This window comes from Colossoma macropomum, unplaced genomic scaffold (assembly GCF_904425465.1).
Source record: "Colossoma macropomum unplaced genomic scaffold, Colossoma_macropomum, whole genome shotgun sequence".
Classification (NCBI taxonomy): Eukaryota; Metazoa; Chordata; class Actinopteri; order Characiformes; family Serrasalmidae; genus Colossoma; species Colossoma macropomum.
Genome location: NW_023494805.1, coordinates 40,677,946 through 40,697,681, shown reverse-complemented (window position 1 = coordinate 40,697,681; position 19,736 = coordinate 40,677,946). Strand labels below are relative to the sequence as shown.

The following is a 19,736-nucleotide window of genomic DNA, read 5'->3' as shown; positions in this document are numbered from 1 at the left end:
GTATAAACAGAAAAATGAACTCCTTGAACTTTTTGCGATAGCATACAGAGATCCAAGTGACCTACTAAATGACATGAATATTGTTTATCCGTGTGATGCTTATAACACTAATATTTATAGATGTTTTGCGGCGATTTCATGAAAATGACCCAATCAGTGTTGCTCCCTGTAATCAGCCTCACACAGTCAAATACATTTTTTTGAATAAAAAGTTAACATATAATTTCAACACCTATATTTACAGGAAACATACAATTTGCAAAGGTTAAGCGTCTGTTATAATCAAAAAACACCCAGAAGAAACATTAAGATGGCCACTGAACTCACAAAACACCTGCCTGGAATCTCCACTCGTGAACAGCACTATGTGTACCAGGCATGTCAAACGGGACCTTCTGGGCCAAAGTGCTGCGAAGATCAGCGTTTACCCTCATCTAACACTCTGAATTCAGTTTGTGAAGGCTTTGCTAATTAGCTGATGAGCTGAATTAGGTGTGTTTAATGAGGCAGTGTGCTGAAGTCTGCAGTGTTTTGGCCCGTGAGGACTGGAGCCTGACACATGTGATGCAGACCAAGAAAAGAACTTCACCGTGATGCAGCAGGAAAACTGACAAAACTAATACAATGAACTGCAGTCTTTCCACTCTCAGCTAAATGCAAAGCTCCAGCCACTCCTTTGGCTTTATCGTACCTTATTCTTCTCACAGTTTTCAGAGACGGTTTTCAGATGTCCAGAGAGGAACTTCAGTGTTTCGTAATGATGGTCAGGCAGCTCACGGATCTACAGAGAAAGAGAACACAGTGGCTAAATTCTCTGTTTTTAACCACTGGTCACCTGACAATTATTACTTTTTTATAAAATCCACAGTAAATGTGATCTGCTCACCAGCCGCTTCAGTGCTTTTAATCGCTCTACAGCATCTTCTGTTCGATTGGCTTCAATAAAGTCAGAATACTTTTCTGTAGGGAGAGCATCAATCAAAATTAGTTTTACACATACCACAGACTCTGAGCTAAAACAAAAACAGCTCAGTTTTAATTAGTGTTCCACTACTGACTGTGGCCTCTAGATGGAGTCCTTACTCTGAATTACAACTACAGGAGCATACAGGTATAAGGAAGTTCATTCAGTACAACAAAATTACCAGGAATGTCAAATCAAAGCATGTTAACAACACATGCTACAGCATTAATGACTCTTACGTACCATTAGTAAACAGAGGCTCTGGAAGTTTTCTGAAGAAGGATTTGAGCAAGCTGCTGATCACATTCAGATCTCGCCATTTCTGTGGAAGGAGAGAAAGAGAGAGAGCGAGAGGGAGAGACAGTGTTAAAGGTCTGCATGTATTTGCACTATAAATAGGGCTGCCACTAATGATTATTTCTATAAACGTATCGACTCTATTGATACGGCTGTCACGATCATGTAATTTTAGCTGATGATTGTCATAAATAATTGGGACAAACGATTTGTCTTTTCTTATTCATTGTTTGCAATACAAGCCTAAAGCAGCTGAACTGGCCCATTAGCCACCTCAGCAGCACAACGTTAATTTAAAGTAATTTTAAAAATACATTAAATAATACCTGTCTGTATTCTACAATCCATGTCCATGTAAAATCAAATTAAGGATAATTTAATGCTTACTAAAATCCTTAATTTATACAATGCAATTTCAGACCCTTGCATTGTATAAATTAAGGTTGTATTGACTCATTCTATATACTCTATACCAGAACAATTATAAGATCGAAAATTATTATAACACAGCAGATGCATCTTTTCATCACTCCAATTATTTGCATCATAAACAACATTAATGATTTGCCTGTGAAATACAACAGGGCAGCAGAAGTGTTAGAGTTTTGGTGTGAAATTTACTGCAATCACTGATGACGGGGATTATTAAATTATCACACTATTAATTGATGGAATATAAATATGAAACAATGTCTTTATCTTGGCACTTTTTAAGGACCTGCGGACACACATGCTGTTTTCCAGAAACAGGGCCAATGCAGTGTAATCAGGCTTCCAGCCTCGGGAAGAAAAACAGGCTTCAAAAACATCTCATCATTTTCCTGCAGACGACCAATTGCGGTTCACTCACGTCATCCTGTATGTCGATGTCAGTCATTCCCTTGGTGTCGAGCTCCTCCTGCATGCTAGAGATGGCAGCGTTGTTTCCGGGCACTCTGTAGATGCCTGTGTACTCCAGCCCTCGTTCTTCAACCAGCTTACAGCACACCTCCACTATTAAAGGCACAAACTACACAAACACAACAACAGAGAATAAACATCTGTGACCATGAAGCCACCTGATAGTAAAGATTCTGTGTTGGGACCCCAAGACGGCCCACATTTTCACCCCTGTGTGTTTCATGTTAGACTGCAGCAAAAATGTGGATGGTCTTAAGGGTCCCTGAGGACCAGTTTGAGAACCACCAGTAATAAAAAAAAAAAAAACAATTAAAGATAACTTGTTATTTAAATACCTATATATACACCGAAAACTTACGCCTGAAACCTCACAAAAAGAATGATTTTCAAAAATGATTCAATTTCCACAGAATGCTGTAACTACTCTATCATGTAATTGCTAACACAACAAAACCTCATATCTCAAAAAAGAAGGGAAAAAACTTTATTTTAATGTGCAGCCGTATGCAAAAACACTCCCTGTCAAGTGACACATTTTTTGAATTCCTAAGTAAAAATATTTAGAGTTTAACACATTGGAAAAAAGAAAACATGAAATATGAAATGTGCCTTGCACAGGCCACACTTCATGTTGTTTTTTCACTAATATATTAAAATCAGCAAAAAAACAGTAATTGTGCATTAAAATGAGCAGAAGTGATCTCTGTAGAACCCTTGTGTCAAACAAGGCCCGCGGGCCAAGTCAGGCCCGTGACACAATCCTATTCGACTCGCCAAATTATTTTAATTTTCTATTAATACTAGCCCATTTCACTGTGAAATGCACTACAGCTCCCAGCATGCATTGCAACATAATGTGTGCTCCCACCACCTCCCCAGCAACGATCTATGGGACAGCACCACAAAAAAAATGTCTAGTTCAAGCGAATGGGCAGTTTTAAAAACCCTACTGTCCACTGGGGACATCTAAAGAGGTTTAACAGTGATCTGCAGTTAGTCAAACAATTCATTTTTATTTAAAATTATTTTTGCATCATTCAAGTATTCAGTGCCTATTTTATGGCACTGTAGTTTTGTATGTTAAGTAAAAATAAAATAAAAACACAGCTGGCCCACTGATTTGTTGAGATTTTTTAATATGGCCCTTTTAGTGGATGAGTTTGACACCCCTGCTGTAGAGGGTGTGCTCAATTATTTTCACTTTGAAAAATCAACAAAACATAATTTAAGGGGTGGCCAAACTTTTGCATAATACTTTATATTTATATTATTATGACGAGATTTTACTCTAAGCAATTCAGGACATCTACACATGGCTGTAATATTGTGCACTGCGCTATGATTCTCCTAAACTCCATTAGAGAAATGTTGACTGTACTCTTACTCTGTTGTTCTGGGCAGGGGGACAGTTGTCTAGCCGCACTCCAAAAGTGACCCCTGCAGTGGGCTTCTTCTCCGTGGGCTTCTTCTTCAGCCCTGGTATCCCTCTCTTCCACGCAGCCTTGTCCCGCGGTGGACTGGAGTCATCTGGGACACAGTGCACCACTTACATTAACATCACACATCAACATGATAATGGTAACGATAAAACTGCCGTATTAGTGAAAAAACTTTCGTTTCGTCGTCCACTGATTTCTATGCAGACAGGTGGCAGGTGTGCACAAAGGACTGTGGGAGTGGAAGCAGAACGCAGCAGGCGGAGAGGGATTCAGTTAAAGAAAGAAAAAAAAAATGACTGACAAAAATCAACTTACTTTTACTCTCTAAAGCTTTGCTCACTGGAGTCACAAGAACAATTTAAACTTTTAGTCTCTAACCACCTCAAATCAGCCTGCAACTGTTTCACTTGACTTTAGTTAACTTTTAAAGTCAGTTCTGATATGTTTTAGTTGTTTTTTCACTTTTATTATTCTGTTCTTATTGAATATTGCCAAGCTACGTTTTACATCTTTTATTTCTTTATTTATTATATTAATTATTTAGCATTTTGTCTTATTTATTTAGTAACTATATTGTTAGAATTTTAACAGTTTATTGATTCAATTTTTTTAATTTACTACTATGATTTCATTTATATATATATATATATATATATATATATATATATATATATATATATATATATATTATGGCTACATTCTAAATGAGGATCTCCCTCAATGTACTCAGAGTTAAAATATTAGGTTGGTTGATTGCCAATCAATCGAGCAAGAGTAGACAGGTCTTCGTCACAGGTAGAAAGAGGAAATAATGTCTCTCTCTTCTCTGAATCCATGAGAGTTTTATATTGTGATAAAAATAACTAGCTTTATGCAGAACTGCTGGCATTGAGATTTGGAGGGAAAACGTTTAACTGGGTGTAAATTACACCGTTCGAGTGGGAAGGTGAGATTTTAATGGCTACAAAATAACAGAATTTAAATATCACAGAAATTTAAATTTATAAAATAAGATATTATAAATTGTGGACCTAAATAATTGATTTATTCCGTCTGTGTACCTTTGCTGCTCCTCTCCTGCTCGTTACGGGGCGAGTGTGGGCTTTGACTCTTATTGCCTGTGACCCCCAGCAGTGTGTGTCTGATGCTGAGAGACTGTCGCGAGGCTTTCGGGGAGGGCTCTGTCTTGCTGGGAGGAGCACTGCACCACACAAACACACATAAAAACAAACAAAAAAATGACATAAGAAATCTGTAACAACACACACTGCAGAGTTTAGGCTGTTACAAAACAGAATGTGACACAAATAAACTCTGAAAATGCAAAACATTCCATTTTTCAAGCACGACGGTCTTTTGCCAGGATTTTAATGTGTGGTTTAAAAGGCTTAGATGTCACAAAAAATAACAATAACAGAATAAATAAATTAGTAAACAAACAACAAAACAAAATATTAAAAATGTATTATTTGCTACTTTCTATTTTGGAAAAGTGAAAGACTACAGGAACAGGATAAAGGAGCTGAAACTCTCGGATGTCTGGAAACCTGTTTTTGTTGCTTTTAGAGACACTAGCATCACAAAGTATTGTAATGCAGAAGCAAAGAACAATCTTGGCTACTCGTGTTGTCACTGGTCATCATTCTGGTTGTTGCTATGCCAACACTAGACATCACCAATTGGTCAAATCCATAATTTTCATAATGGAAAAAAAATTAACAAAAAAAAGTTTTAACAAAAAAGCTTTAAAAATCCAGGGTATCAACTGAAGGTGTTTGAATAAACTTACTGAGATCCAAATAAATTACACAAATAAACTGTCTTTGAAAGCCTTGAGAACAATCACAAATGCAGTGAATGGAACAGACAGACCTACTGTGTCTAAAACTACTAAAACAGCAAAATAAAGACATCCTAGGCTGAAGGCTATTTAAGCCATTATCCCACCTCATGGAAATGTACTCTTTGATCTTCCTGCTGATCAAGTCGGTGCTCGTCACAGCCGCATTCTGCACAAACAAAAGACAAAGAGAACATATAAAAGCAAAGTAAGGACCTCTTCACTACTGCTACAGCACAAATATCAGCCAAGGACAACAACAATGAACCTGTCCTTCAGGAATGCAGAGAAAAAGAATCACAACAAAAGGTCTTTACTTAATACTCACACCTTCAGCAAACAAGCTCCTTCTCAACCTTTACCCATTTTGATAGATGAGAAAAGCATTATGTTCTGTTTGGTTAAGCCAGTTGTACACGGATCTTACATGTGAACCCTGTTGGAAATATTGTCTTAAAATCTCTGATTTTCTTTTTAATTTGACCAGGTTTACACACACAGGACCCTTATAAACCACTCAGTCTAAATTAGAACAACAGCCAAGTTACTTATAGCTAAATTACCGGCATGTTCGCTCAGTGTGCAGCAGGTTTTCTTTGAATCAGGCACTCTATTTTTGCTTCATCGCAATCATCAGCCTAAGCTGATTTGAACTTATGTTTGGTGATCGGCCACAATGTCTGGTGGGAGAGGCAAATCTGTCCCTCAGATGTAAATATTTAGCCAGAGAGAAACTAAACATTTATTTGTAGGCCAGATATAAAGATTCATTATTGTGCCAGTCGCCCAACCCATGGGAAGCAATGACAGCCGCAAGAGACGGTGGGAAGGCAGTGCCGGAGCCTTGCACACCTATGAAAGCCGCAAGTGACGGTGGGAGACCGACGACAGTCACGAGAGGCATAAAGGTAGCGCACAAGTCCCAAACCCTGCCGTTCAGCAGCAAGGCCACCAGAGTTTGCCTAACATTCGATCCTGGTGGCCAAGCTGTGGGATGCACAGGGAGGCAGAGCAACAAGCTCTCTGTCCCTCTTGGCTCAGGGGCTCATGATGCTGATCTGCCGTTGGCTGCGTGAGCACCGTTTAAAAGGAGCAGAGGAGGAACAGGGAGAGGGAGGAGAGGAAAAGGAAGCAGAGAAAGACTGAGGAGCTGAAAAGTTCTACCTTGAGAAAAGGACTGAAAAGTTTAGTTCAGAGGCCACTAAGAAAGATTTTGATTTGGTGCGAATTTGTTTGAGAGTGAAAATAAAAAGACATGGTTGCTGCAACCCTCAACCCAGTATCCTGTCTGCCAGGGTAGCACATGGCGTGCTACTACTATAAATATGGGATGGGCCCACATGAAGTGTTCTGGACTGCCAACTTTTATTGTGTTAGCTGTTTTTTTTGGCAGAGTTGCTGGTGTAATAATAATAATAATAAAAATAAAATAATAATAATAGCATAGGAAGGGCTTTACTTACACGTGACGTCAATTAATTGCACACGAGTTTGTCTGTAGCACATATGTGCCAATATCTGTATTTAACTCCTCTGCAACTTCATGATTCAGAAAATCCAGTGATGTTCAGTTGAAAAACTTACACAGGACAAACTTTATCTGCTTCTGGAATGTTTCTTATCTTTCACTAGTATTTTTAACCTTTAACATCTCATTTCTCCCATTTTTCTCAATTCTAGCATGTTTAATCATTTATTTATTTCAGATTTTTTTCATTGCTTATTTGATAATGAGATGTCTTAAGTGGTTGGGCTGTATCTGATTCATCAATGGCAAAGCATATTTAAGCTAGAGCTGCATAAAATGAGAAAACATACCACCGCCATCCTGGCGCCAACATACTACAAATACACAGACCCGTTTTATACTGGTTCACGCTTCCAAGTCTTGCAACTTTGTGCGGTTTGTGGGGTTCAGACACCCTTAACAGGCAAATTTTGTTCACATTCAGTCTGGTTTAGAAACGTGAATGATCAACGCACCTCCTCGTCCAGATTGCTGTTCTCCTGAATGACTCTGATCCAGCACAGCATGTCGTCCCGACTCTCCGCCTGGAACAGGTACTCGCAGTCCGACGTGGTCAGCCGCAGGACGTTCTTTCTTTTGGTGTCGCTGTAAGAGATGTCAATCAAGCAGGCCTTGATGCTGACTGGCTGAGGATCGTCTTCAAGCTGAGAGTTGGCATGAGCCAGCCCTTCCTTCTTATCCTTATACAGGTAGAGGGAGTGGCCTCGCAGCACCGCATACATCTGTTTCCACAGACGCATACCTCCACCCACACGCTACAGAGAGAGCGAGAGAGAGTAGCAGACAGACCGCATCAATCAAAAGATAAAGAAAATCACTCTCAGATGGAAGTTATTATTGTACTGGCATAACTCTCTGTTACAAATGATTTAGAGAGGAGCTTAAAAGAAATAAGAGTTTTTTTTCATACTTTAGTCTTTTCTGTGTTGAGCTGTCTGAAGTGCAGCCAGCCCTCTTTGGAGGAATCGCTGAAAATGTCTGAAGAAGAATCTCTCCTCGAGCTAGAGTCATCAGAGGACTTGTGACCATCCAAAGCCTTAAAAAATAAAAACAAAAAACAAAAAACAAAAAAACAAAAACAAAACACACACACAAGGTCATAACAGCAGGAAGTGAGCTTTCTAGAAAATTAAAAATAATATACTGGATACTGGGACCACCTTTTTCATCTTGTCCATCAGAGAACGTATTTAAGGAGAAAGGAGAAACAATATATACACATTCAGATGATTCTAAGGTTAAGATTCTGAAATATTTTGTGTCTTGATTCAGCAGAACTCTAACTATATACTACAAAGACTGGTTTGGCTCAGATAAATAAAAGTTCTCAAAGAGAGTTTTTTTTCCCCTGTTAATAAACGAAAAATCAATGTCTACTTTTTAGGAACTTCAGTTTGCAAGTTTAGACCAACATATATGGTGGTAGTATGAGAGACGGATTGAGGGAGGGATCTACGAACTGTGGTAGGACTGACGAACAGGGAGGAGATGGGTTTGTAGTGGGAACTGCAAAACTTCTTCATAGGAATTATGTGGATCGATCTTGCCTGAGCGACTTCTGATGCATTTAATGTTAGTATCGCTCTTAATACTGATCCAGTGCATCAGATGAGAATATATCACTAAAAGATACTATTTAAGTGATTCTCATATCAAAAACTCTATAAGCCCACGCTCAGCTCGTTTTGCTTTAGCTGCCTAAAAACTTTCACAAGAAGCTATGATCAATAGATTAGAGCATTAATGATGGATTAATCAAGCTATTTATTCTCCAACACGTAAGATGGATCAAAGCAACAGAACACATCTGTTACAATCCTGCTGCGACTCACCTTCTTAAAGACCCTCAGACTTGGCTTACTGGATCGCCTAGAAAGAAAGGATAAAATCAGCCTTTAATAAACTCTTTTCCAAAACATCACACAGCCCTATAAAAGTCAGACATTTTCACTGCAGACTTACCCTCGTCCCTCCTCCCTGTAGTTGTCTAAACCTTCGTCATAAGACTTGGAGCGTTCAGTTTTGGTTCCACTTTGTTCCAGGATAGCGTTTCTAAGGGACTCTGTATACATGAAAATAAACAAAGGTCTGTTGCAGGAGGCACAAACACCTAGAACTGCAAGCTAACACTCTTCTGCACTGGCATCCTCATCAAAATACTCCACATAAACCAGCAAACTTTGTCTAGTTATGCAGTTATGTGACTTTAGCAGCAGTGTTAGGCCTGGGAGATTTCTAAAGATAATTAGCACAATATTTTCTTGGTTGGAAAAAAAAAAAGAATTATAATTGTTATAAAAAATTTATAATTATTATGTTGCCCCCTGCCAAAACAACAATTACTGACTCTGTAGCATCGCCATCGGTTTGTCAATCATTGCCTACATTCAATAACATGGCCCCATCCGCCAGACCTAAGTAGTACGCCACTATCCGAGTAGATGGTGTTATGTAATAATTTCAAAGCACAACAGAAGCTTTACGTTCATGCAAAATCAATTTAATGCACAGCATTAAGCTCATGTGTAGGATGGATGAAGCAATATTCATATTTTGAATACATAATTCAAATGATTCTGGACACAGGTGCTTCCAATTTCACTCCAAAACCCTTGAATCACTGCTGACCATCTTCACAGCAACTCAATTATTTTGTCATTATGAGTGATGTACAGCGCACTCAGAATTAGCGTAAAGAAATCAAAGCTATTTTAATTTATCAGAAATCTAGGCCAAAGGCATTTACAGTTACTGCTAAAAGTTCATTATATAAAAATTATAGCCATTTTATGTTTTTAAGCAAGGCTAGTGACAAGGTGGCTAACTTTATTTACAAGTGGTAACATTTCAGGGAAGCAGCAGTTTTTAAAATGCTTTTCGCTTTTTGGTTTTCCTGCTTTTTGTTGCTTGAGTTTGTGGGAATTCCACAGATTTTTAATTAAACCGCAGATTCCACAGTTTTTTAATTAAACCCCTGAGACGTAAACAGCGTCATTCAGAGTGGTTTGATGTGAAATGGTCAACTGTAGAGAAGCTTAGAGTTTTAATATTTAATGTTGATAAAGGTGAAATACTGATAAATCTGGGTCTTCTTTGGGTTCTGTGTTGCCTTGCATGTACCTCTCCACCATGAACAGATTTAAAAATACGTCTTACGCCAAAACCGGATCTTAAAACAATCATGAAACCATGTCTTTTGACAGGATATCTGTAACCATTTCATGTAATAGCTTTCTGCAGGTTTTATTGGAGGTAGCTTTAAGAGCCATCAGACACTATGGTTGTCTCATATCACCACTGCTATGAACAATTCTGACTCATCAAACCACCCAGAATGACTTTGCTAACACCTCAATGATTGAACTGTGCAGAAATTTTGAAAAATCAGTGGAATTCCCCTTCAAGACAGGCACACGGATTGACAAACCTATCAACTGGATGCCTGAAAATAAAACGGTTACATGTGCGGATCGGAATCAAAGCTGTCTCTTTACCTTGGTCATGAGAGAGCTGACGGCGCATGTGTGGACTGGGCGTTTCTGGACTCGGGGTGTCCGTCTTTACGGCTGGAGCCGTGGAGATCACAGCCGAAGCTGGAATGTGGCTGCCGTCATGATCGACGCTGGGACTGGCCGGCTCGTCTGTAACCACAGAAGAGTCAACAGGTTAAAAATGACAAACAAGTGGAAGCTGGGTATCAAAAAAATGACTGAAACTCAGTTTTGGGAAGTGTGTTTATGTACACCTCCCTGTGTACTTTTAAAATTGCTCTGTTAGAGTCGACAGACAATAGATTTGTCAAAACGCCCCCAGAATTCTCAGGATTAGTCACACTGCAAATGCCCGAGACTGGCCAGAGAAAATCACAAACATTCCTGTGATTCGCAAGAGAGAACATTTTAACGTGACAATGAAAATGTGTCAGACATGCTGCTAAACCAAGTGTACTGGAAAATCAGTTAACTACACTATTATTTCATAACAGGAGTACATGCTCATTCGTTAACATTTCATTGGATTTGAAGATCTGATGACATGCTTGCAGTACAAATTCTTTTTGGTCAAACAGTCTGATCAACAAATCAACCACTAAACCACAACCGATACTACAATCAGAGGTCAGGATTAGATTTGATTTGATTTGCAATGTGTCAAAAAATAATTAATTATCTTGTAGACAGTTTGGCTCTGATAAATAAATGTTTAAGTGACTTTAAATTTTCTATAAATTAAGGAGACCAATGTAAACACTTTTTGTCAGGTTTGAACATTAATGCCACACACTACTTTAATGTAGTATGCCAGACTGCCAGTTTATGAGTTAAGGGTAACTTTCCTCATTCAAAACTTGTTAAGACGATGCTGCGTAACATAGGGTATTATTAAAGCTACAGCTCTTGCAATCTGAAAACGAAAACTTTCCTATTTTCCCAACTCCCAGCGTTTGACTCAATTCATTCAATCTGCTCATTAACATGCAACACAAAGTTTAAATGGACAGAGTAAATAATCAAAAAAAAAATTCAGGCTGGCTTTACATGGTGAAAAAGGCTGTGAGTTGCCTGCAACTCAAGAATTACAAAACACAATAAAAAAGAAAGTTGCATGCAACACATTCAGTTATTCGCAGTTGTTGGAAGAAAACCTCGTATCTCAGAAACGGTAACTTTACAGGAGAAGGAAAAAACCTACTTCACTTTTAATGTAAGTCAATGGAACCAGACTTCTGTCCAAGTAATTCTGGGCCATTTCTTTTAGTCCATTCTTTATGAAATTTACACACAATGCAAAGGATAACAGGCATTTTCAAATTATGTCAATAACTGAAAAACTACAAAAATAGAGATAGAAGGTTTTCTTCTGACAGGAGCATATTGCCAACTTATATTTCTGTTATGTTCTTTACCATATATTTGAGTTTTGTAATCTGTTGTGGTTGTTAAGCCTTTAAAAATGAATGTTTGTCATTACAGAGCCTACTCAAAGTACATCACAGACCAAATCTCGATTTCATCTCCTGTAATAATTGTCATCATTTGGATGTCAAATGAATAAGTTCTGTGTAACTGCAACTGTCGTGGCTGAGTTTAAATTAAGTCACTTTAAGACACTTTATGATATGCAACTCAAGTTTCATGAAGGTTTCAACCAACTAAAGTTGCATAAAAGTTTCACCATGTAGAGCCAGCCTAACATCTGCAGCCCAGGCCCTACATTTATTACGCCTCTCCAAGTAAGAATGCTGACCCAGGATGAGACATCTGTCTTATTTACTATGACCTTTCTGACAGGAACAGATCTCAGATCAGCACTCCTGCTCTGAAAACCTTCGTAAGTGCAATCTCAGGTCTGAAATTTAGGGCTACAGAACAACAACATAGTATCAGCCATGCCAAAGTGAAAACACATCAGTCTTGTTTGTTTATATCACGGTTACAATTTTTCCCCCAGGTGAAATGTTGCTGCCACAATCCCGTCAGCCAGTAAAACTTTCTGTCTGCGGACACTCTCCTGTCCTCTGGCTCTATTTCAGCAGGGACCAGTCTTTTCAAAAACTGAAGCATCCTGTCACCAAGAGCCTTCTGCAAATGCAGAATTATGGTTGTACAGTTTTTCCCCATAGCACAGAGGGAAAAAATACAGACATGTATTATGTAACTTATTGAAAAACGTGACTTTTAGTATACATGTTTACCGTCTTATGTTCAGCTTTAGGCCTGTCACAGTGTTACATAATCAGTTGTGGAATCAAGTATGAACACATTGTCAAATTCCATCTAGCCAGGGACAGTAATGCCTTAATTAGGCCCAGTTTTAACTTTGTTTTAGGATTACTCATGCAATCCTCAATATCTGGCAGATACCATTTCTGCACTGTAAGCTTGGAACATCATCTGAAACCCAGCAACTGATTAGTGTAGTTAAAATTCAGCAATGCACAAAATTGTTTTGCCTAATTCAGCTGACAAATACTACAGTTTACAGAAAATAAACTTACTAAAATTATTACAGTTTATACAACAGTTAGTTCCGGCCATGCAAGCTGATTGGTTGAGAAGCGTTCTAACCGTGCTGTTATTTCACCATAATATCATGGGTTTTACTATCACTCCGCGGAGATGCCGTTGCTAGGCAACGACTTTGACAGCTGTAGGAGACGCTCAAGCCATTTGAACGTTTTTTACTTTGCCACAAACAGAAAATGGACACTTTTAAGATCACATTTGACCGACAGCCGATTTGGTCAGATTCTGAAGATGAGACGACACTAAATTCCCAAACTGTCATCACCACTGAGCAGCTTTTCAGTCGGCAGCTGTGACAGAAGAACAGCTGAACAACCTGGAATCAGCCAGAAATGAACCCAACACCATTCGCCAAACTAAATGGGCTGTAAGATGCTTTACAGACTGGCTGGAACAAAACAACATTGATCTGGCAAAAACTGACAAAACTGAGCTGAACTTGATATTGTGGCAGTTTTATGGCTCAGTCTGTACTTCAAAAGGTGAGGCTTACAGCAGACTGAGCAGCGAGTGGGCGGAGCTCGTTACTCTGACGTAGCAACAAGCTGCTCGTTAAGGAACTATAATTTGGTGAAGGAACTGCGAACATTAAAACATATTAAACGCCGCGTTCACGGCCCAGTTTATTAATTTATTACTTTATTTATTTAACTGTTGTATTAAAGCAGTAGAACACTCGAGGAGTGTGTTATCGCCAATAACATCACGGCTGTGATGATCTACGGCGACCAAATCACAGCCGTGATGTTATTTCACGATAACCAGGCTCCAATACGTGCAACCAAACCCAACGTCTGCAACAGAGCGGTTGGTAATCCAAGGTAATGAACATTATTTTCAGTTGAACTTTGCACTCTAGCTCTCATTTGTGCTTTTTTTCTATCATTTCAAACACATTGTTTACAGATGGTGTTGCGCTTGAAGGGACTTTCCTCTCTGCTTCTGTTGTTTTCTGCATATTGAGCAGAACCCTGTGTTTTCAAGCAGCATAAAACCTGTATAATGTGGATAGGTTTTTGGGTGTTGTACCTCCTCTTGATGCTCGACATGAAACACTACACATTGCTTTTCTGATGTCCCTTGTAGAAAAGCATGCAATAGTTCTACATGGCAGACCTTCTCTCTGCTGCTGCTTAAATTGGTTAATTATACGTATCTGCAGTGAGTGACGCAGGAGAGTGAAGGGAGCAAACAGCGTTTTTAAATCAATGCTTCTCATTTTCATTACCATTAAATTATTTGTAAATTCACAGACTGACACTTTGTTGGAGTTTGTCTAATTAATTTGTTATTTTTGGCCAATTTATTCAGTAAAAATATTCAAGAAAATTCAGTAAATTCAACAATTAATATTTTTGAAACCCGTAAAGGTTGTAAATAGTTGACACTTTTATGAAACCACACAGCTTTGTGGATTTTCACCACTCTAATGGAAAATAAACTTTTCTTTATCGAGCGAAATACTGTCTAGTAATCAGTATCATGCAATTGCCAGCACTGTCTTCTTCACGCTATGAAACATGAACCCTCTGGTTGGACCTTTTGTGTAACAAAATCCATGAGATTCTCCGGCGACTGTCAAAAGTAGCTCTAATTTCAGATGACAAAATCACTTTTCACTCTGGTATAAAGCAGAGTTTGAGCCTTATATATAAATTTGAGTGAAACAGTCAGTGGTAGGAACTGACCAAGAACATTTTCATTCTAAAATACTTCAGTGAACAAGAAACTAGAAAACTGTTAAAAATACTTCAATAAAAATAAAAACACTGTTGGAAAAAGGATATATCGCTGTTGTCTGAAGAAAACCTCGTATCTCCAAAATAGTAACTTTACAGGAGAAGGAAAAAACCTACTTCACTTTTAATGTAAGTCAATGGAACCAGACATTTTGGGTTGTTTCTTTTAGTCTATTCACCATGAAATTTACACACAATGTAAAGGGTAACAGGTATTTTCAAATTACGTCAAAAACTGAAAAACGTCAAAAAAGGAGATACGAGGTTTTCTTCCAATAACAGTGATATACAGGGGTGTCTATTATGCTCTGTTTCTTACAGTAAGAGGGAGCAGTTTAGAAAGGAGAATTTAAAGTATTCTTTTTCCTCATTTATCTTTTTCGTTTAATTATGTCTTGTAATCGTGAAAGCCACAAAATACATTAAGTAAACAGTAAGTTAAAAATGAAACTTACCATCCCAAAGATGTCACAGATCTCACATCATCCTGTACCCTATTTTTATCCGCCCTGGGGCATCAGCATAGTGTTACTCTGACAAATTGCAGAATTGTTGCCATGGTTTACAAGACTAGTGCGAGCGGTGTACACAGTGAAACTTTTCTAGGAATGAGGACAGTTATCTCTCGTCTTTTTTTTTTCCCAAAACATGTCCCGTTTTTGAGAGAGCTAAAAACTTTCGAGGTCCTCTGTAGCCCTCAGTCTAAAAAAGGCCCAGAGTACAAAGCTGTTCTGTGCTGCCATGGGGCTTCGGCAGCTAAAATTAAAGCGAATGCCCTAGTTCCAGCCTCGGCCTGGCTCCCAAAGAGGGCCAAGGGGAAGGTGTATAAACGGCCCTGAGGGTCTAGCCACAGAACACCACCAAACTCTACAGCACCACCTACTGACAAAAACACAATGACAAAAAATAATATTTATTGTTTTTTTGCACTAAACAAATGCCAACATATACCACTGTAGGAGTCCAACAGACACATCATAGGAAAAATATTATGAGCCAGTATTATGTATTTCTAACAGATATCCATGTCAGCAGAATGTCAATGTAATGCAGACTCTACAGAAAGACTAAGGGTTTCAGGCTAGACACTGTTCAACTTAGCACTGCGTCTTACTGGATGTTAAATACTACCTGAATATCCTGATCACTGATAGGTTTCACTTCATTTTCCTCCACAGATTCAGTCTGGTTTAGAGTTATCATACAGGCACAACACATACTACTCCAGTATAAGGTACTGTCGAGGGGGAAGTAGAGTAGTACTAGCTTAACAAGCAGGCTAACAGCTTTGTATATCACATGAGCAGCTCAACTCCAGCTAACCGACCCTATGCTGACTAAAGTTTAGAGGTTACAAACTAATTTAAAGGAGCAAATGCGAGTGATGTAGAGTTGGTGAGGTAAGCAGAAAATAAGCTCATCTCTGTTTGCGCCTCAGAGCTTTAAACAGGCCCGAAATTTCTGTCCAAACACGACCCAGACCACGTCATTTCGTTTTCAGTCCAAAACTTACCCGATAACAAAATTCTGCCTGAAACAGACACGAAACTGGTTCAAAGTGCTAAATAAAACCTGACAGGGTAGCGCTGGCTACTGTTTAGTAAAAAGAGTCATTAGATCACGAATAAATGAAATTTAAAAAATACATAAAATACCAGCTGCAGTTTAAACTGTGCTTTAACTAATGTATTTGTCAAATAATGCTTTTGAGCACCTCAAACGTTCTTTAGTCTTGATAAACTTACCTGACATAGCATTATATTAGCCTTAACCTGTTACTGTTTATACACACAGAACATGATACATAGAATAAACTGAACTAAAACTAAACTTTCTGAAAAGTGTTTTCTAGTGCAGCCAAAAGAGTCACTTCAGTGTTCATCAGTGCTGAGTTGGTGACTCCAGCGAATTAGATTTAAGGTAGTGAAAGTGGTTGAGTAGAAAAACTAAAGCAGGGGAAATGCCAGGCAAAGCCTGTTAAAAGCAGGAGGCAGGCTGCGAGAACCCAAACATGAAATCTGAACCCGACCCGAGCCGGAACCATTTCTGAGAAATGAAGGGAGCAGTCAGGTCTTGTCGGGCTCCGATGTCAAAGCCACATCAGCTACAGAATTTTCAAACGCACATACACAGTATTTTCACATTTATGATGTTGTTTTGGGCACATTTTCTGTCCCTGAACAAAAAAACCACTTGGATTAACCATTTTTGGCCCTTGTCATTTCAGACGCTGTGTTGCAATGACAATGGACCACTCACAACCCCACTCATGTCATACTTCTGTACTCCGAAATGCCCCTCAACCAGTCGGCTGAATGTAATAAACACATATTTATCTCAATAATACAACCTTCACTGTGCCCTCCTAACTGGCTAGGACATAGCACATGAAATATTCTGCTGCCTTTCATGAATTCATATTCATAAAATTGACATTTTGACAGTTTAGCCAAGACAATTGACAGTCTTACAAGTCAGAAGTCACAAATAGAGTCATTCTTGTACAATGGCATTTAAACAATGGGAGGGAAACTGGGATTTTTTTGATATCGTCAGTGTCAAACTGTACACTTTTCAAACAGATGGGTCTTCAAGAGAATGTTTCTATACAGAACCGTCAATACTCAAAGAACCATTTGCATGCTTAAATGGTTCTCCGCATGGTGAAACAGTTCTTCAGAGTGAAGGAAAATTTGTCGTATATGGTTCAATATAGCACCAAAAGGGGTTTTTCTACTGTTCCAAGCTTGACACTGTAACAATAGCAGAACCCTTTTGGTGCTATATAAGAACCGTTTTCAAAAAGGTTCTATACAGCACCATATACAACACCACCTTCATAAACACTCTTTATTAAAGAACCCTAAAAGAACCATCTTCTTAAGAGTGAAGGGCTGAACAATCTGAGGAAAATATCGAATTGCTTTTTGTCAGAACGAACACTGTAACTGTGATTAAGACTGATTACTTCAACTGAAGACCAAGAAGACCAGAACATTCACATTTCTGGCTTCAGACTTGAGGGCCAGTTAGTTGTGATCATGTCATGTACGGATCATGTGGGTGTTTAGATGCTTTTGCGTGGTCTACAGGCACGTCGCCAAGTTCTGTGTTATTAAGTAAAACTATTCCCCATTAAAAAACATTTAGGCCATAATTAAAATTGCATCTCTTTCTATTTAAAACGATTTATATTTCAGCCCCCTAATTAATACTAATGGTATACTAATGGTGGCAAGTTCATAATTTTAGAGAAACGACAAAAAAAGTTGCTTGGCCTATATACATATACAGAAAAACACATAGAAGTGTTTAGTAACTCACAGAAAATGACCGTCTTGCACTTTGTGTAAAATACTGCTGTGGAACTCCACCAAAAAACAAAATCTAACAGGAATTCCTCCTGACGCCAAACTGACCGTCCTGCTCGCTCAGCCGCAGGTAGATCCTCTGACACTCATCACAGGACACACACCAGCCTGACTCTTCTACCCAGGCCCAGGAAGCCAGCCAGAGTCCCTCCCAGGCCAACATCTTTCCCAGATTCAAGCACCGGACAGGAGAAACCAGCACATCCACCAGGACTGGCCATGCCACAGAGATCTAATCCACTGTGCCATCTGGCGAGTTAAAACTCACCAAAATCCATTTCTATTATTGTTCTCAGTCAATGATGATTTACAAATGACAAACTGTTCCGTCTTGTTTTAAAAATTACATCCATCATCCGTATTTTTCGCCAGGGCTTGCAAAGCCAGAAATCCTTGAGACCAGCAGCCACACGAAACAGTGTCAGCCTTGCAGCAGCGATGATAAATGGAACAACAATTGTCCATGGAGGGAAATGACATGACGGGACAAGATTTCGTCGTGCACTGAAACAAGCCATTGATGGCGGCCTGTCCAGCTCAATCGGGGTTCTGTTCTGGGGCTGCTGGGTAATGGGTGGCGCTGCTGGATCTGAGTGAGGAGTATTGTGTACACCTGCTGCCAGGGTACGAGTATTTCTGACCACCAACCCCCACCCCCCCACACCCCCACACACACCCTCCTAGCATGGACATCTGATCAACAGCAAAATGGCTTCATCCATTTAGGATTCATCCAACATTTATCACTAAACTAGCTTCTAAATTTGTTGCCTTTCCGCTCTTCTTTTCATCCTAAATGGATGGATGCTGTGCTACACTCACTACATCAGCCAGGCACATCATGGTAGAAAGCTTTTATAAGAAACAGCTTTAAAACTATATTAGAAAAAGATTAAAACCTGCCAAATACAAGTACATGAAGTCTTAGCATGTTCTGCTAAATCAAATGACTGCTAAACTGCAAATGGTGGATATATTCTTCGCAGATAAATGGGCACATTTCATTATCATTATCTGTCCTATATCAGAATTAGAGCCAATAGTGACAATATCTTGGCAAAACATAACCTGTGAAGATAGGAGAGGAGTAAACACATTTAAAAAAAATAGGTGTCCCGCAAGGATCTATTCTAGGCACTATTTTATTCTGTATTTATATATATGATACTGCTGAGATGTTAAGTGGATGTAACATTAATTTGTATCCTAAGGTAGCTGTGTTGTACGGCTTTTCTGATTTTGTTTAAATGGCCATTCAGAGTTCTCAAGAGGCCTTTAACTCTGTTTGAAAGCTAACATCAAATGTGTGCTGACGACTAATAAAAAAAAACAAATGTACAACTTTCTCTTGTGCCAGAAACCTTAAGTAGAGTACGACTGATATTTATTCTCTACTGTATCTCTAATATCTGCAGTCCCTGAACTACGCAGTCAACTACATTCGTTATACTTCAGAGTGACTCTGACCACAGATGCAGTGCGCCATACTGAAATTAACTTCAGAGGACCTGAAAACTATTATTTCACTGACACACTTTAAATATTTAATCATGAAACTGACTGTATCTGCCTGCAATTTATTTGTTTCATTTGCCTTTTATTTACTTCAGTTGTTTGAAGTATCTCAGCACC

General features: G+C 38.8%; 1 protein-coding gene across 9 annotated transcripts in view; it reads right to left on the bottom strand.

Annotated features, from left to right (window-relative positions):
* The window catches only part of arhgap21b (Rho GTPase activating protein 21b), an 88,875-nt gene that overhangs the window by 9,622 nt on the left and 59,517 nt on the right, over positions 1-19,736 (bottom strand). For all 9 annotated transcript variants that reach the window (XM_036597546.1, XM_036597548.1, XM_036597547.1 and 6 more), the window contains 12 exons: positions 10,463-10,609; positions 8,931-9,030; positions 8,801-8,837; positions 7,879-8,004; positions 7,424-7,723; positions 5,548-5,609; positions 4,662-4,801; positions 3,546-3,688; positions 2,112-2,270; positions 1,208-1,286; positions 887-960; positions 692-781 (listed from right to left, as the gene is read on the bottom strand). In XM_036597546.1, coding sequence (XP_036453439.1) covers positions 692-781; positions 887-960; positions 1,208-1,286; positions 2,112-2,270; positions 3,546-3,688; positions 4,662-4,801; positions 5,548-5,609; positions 7,424-7,723; positions 7,879-8,004; positions 8,801-8,837; positions 8,931-9,030; positions 10,463-10,609 — 1,457 coding nt within the window. The remainder of the gene's footprint in view (positions 1-691; positions 782-886; positions 961-1,207; positions 1,287-2,111; positions 2,271-3,545; positions 3,689-4,661; positions 4,802-5,547; positions 5,610-7,423; positions 7,724-7,878; positions 8,005-8,800; positions 8,838-8,930; positions 9,031-10,462; positions 10,610-19,736) is intronic.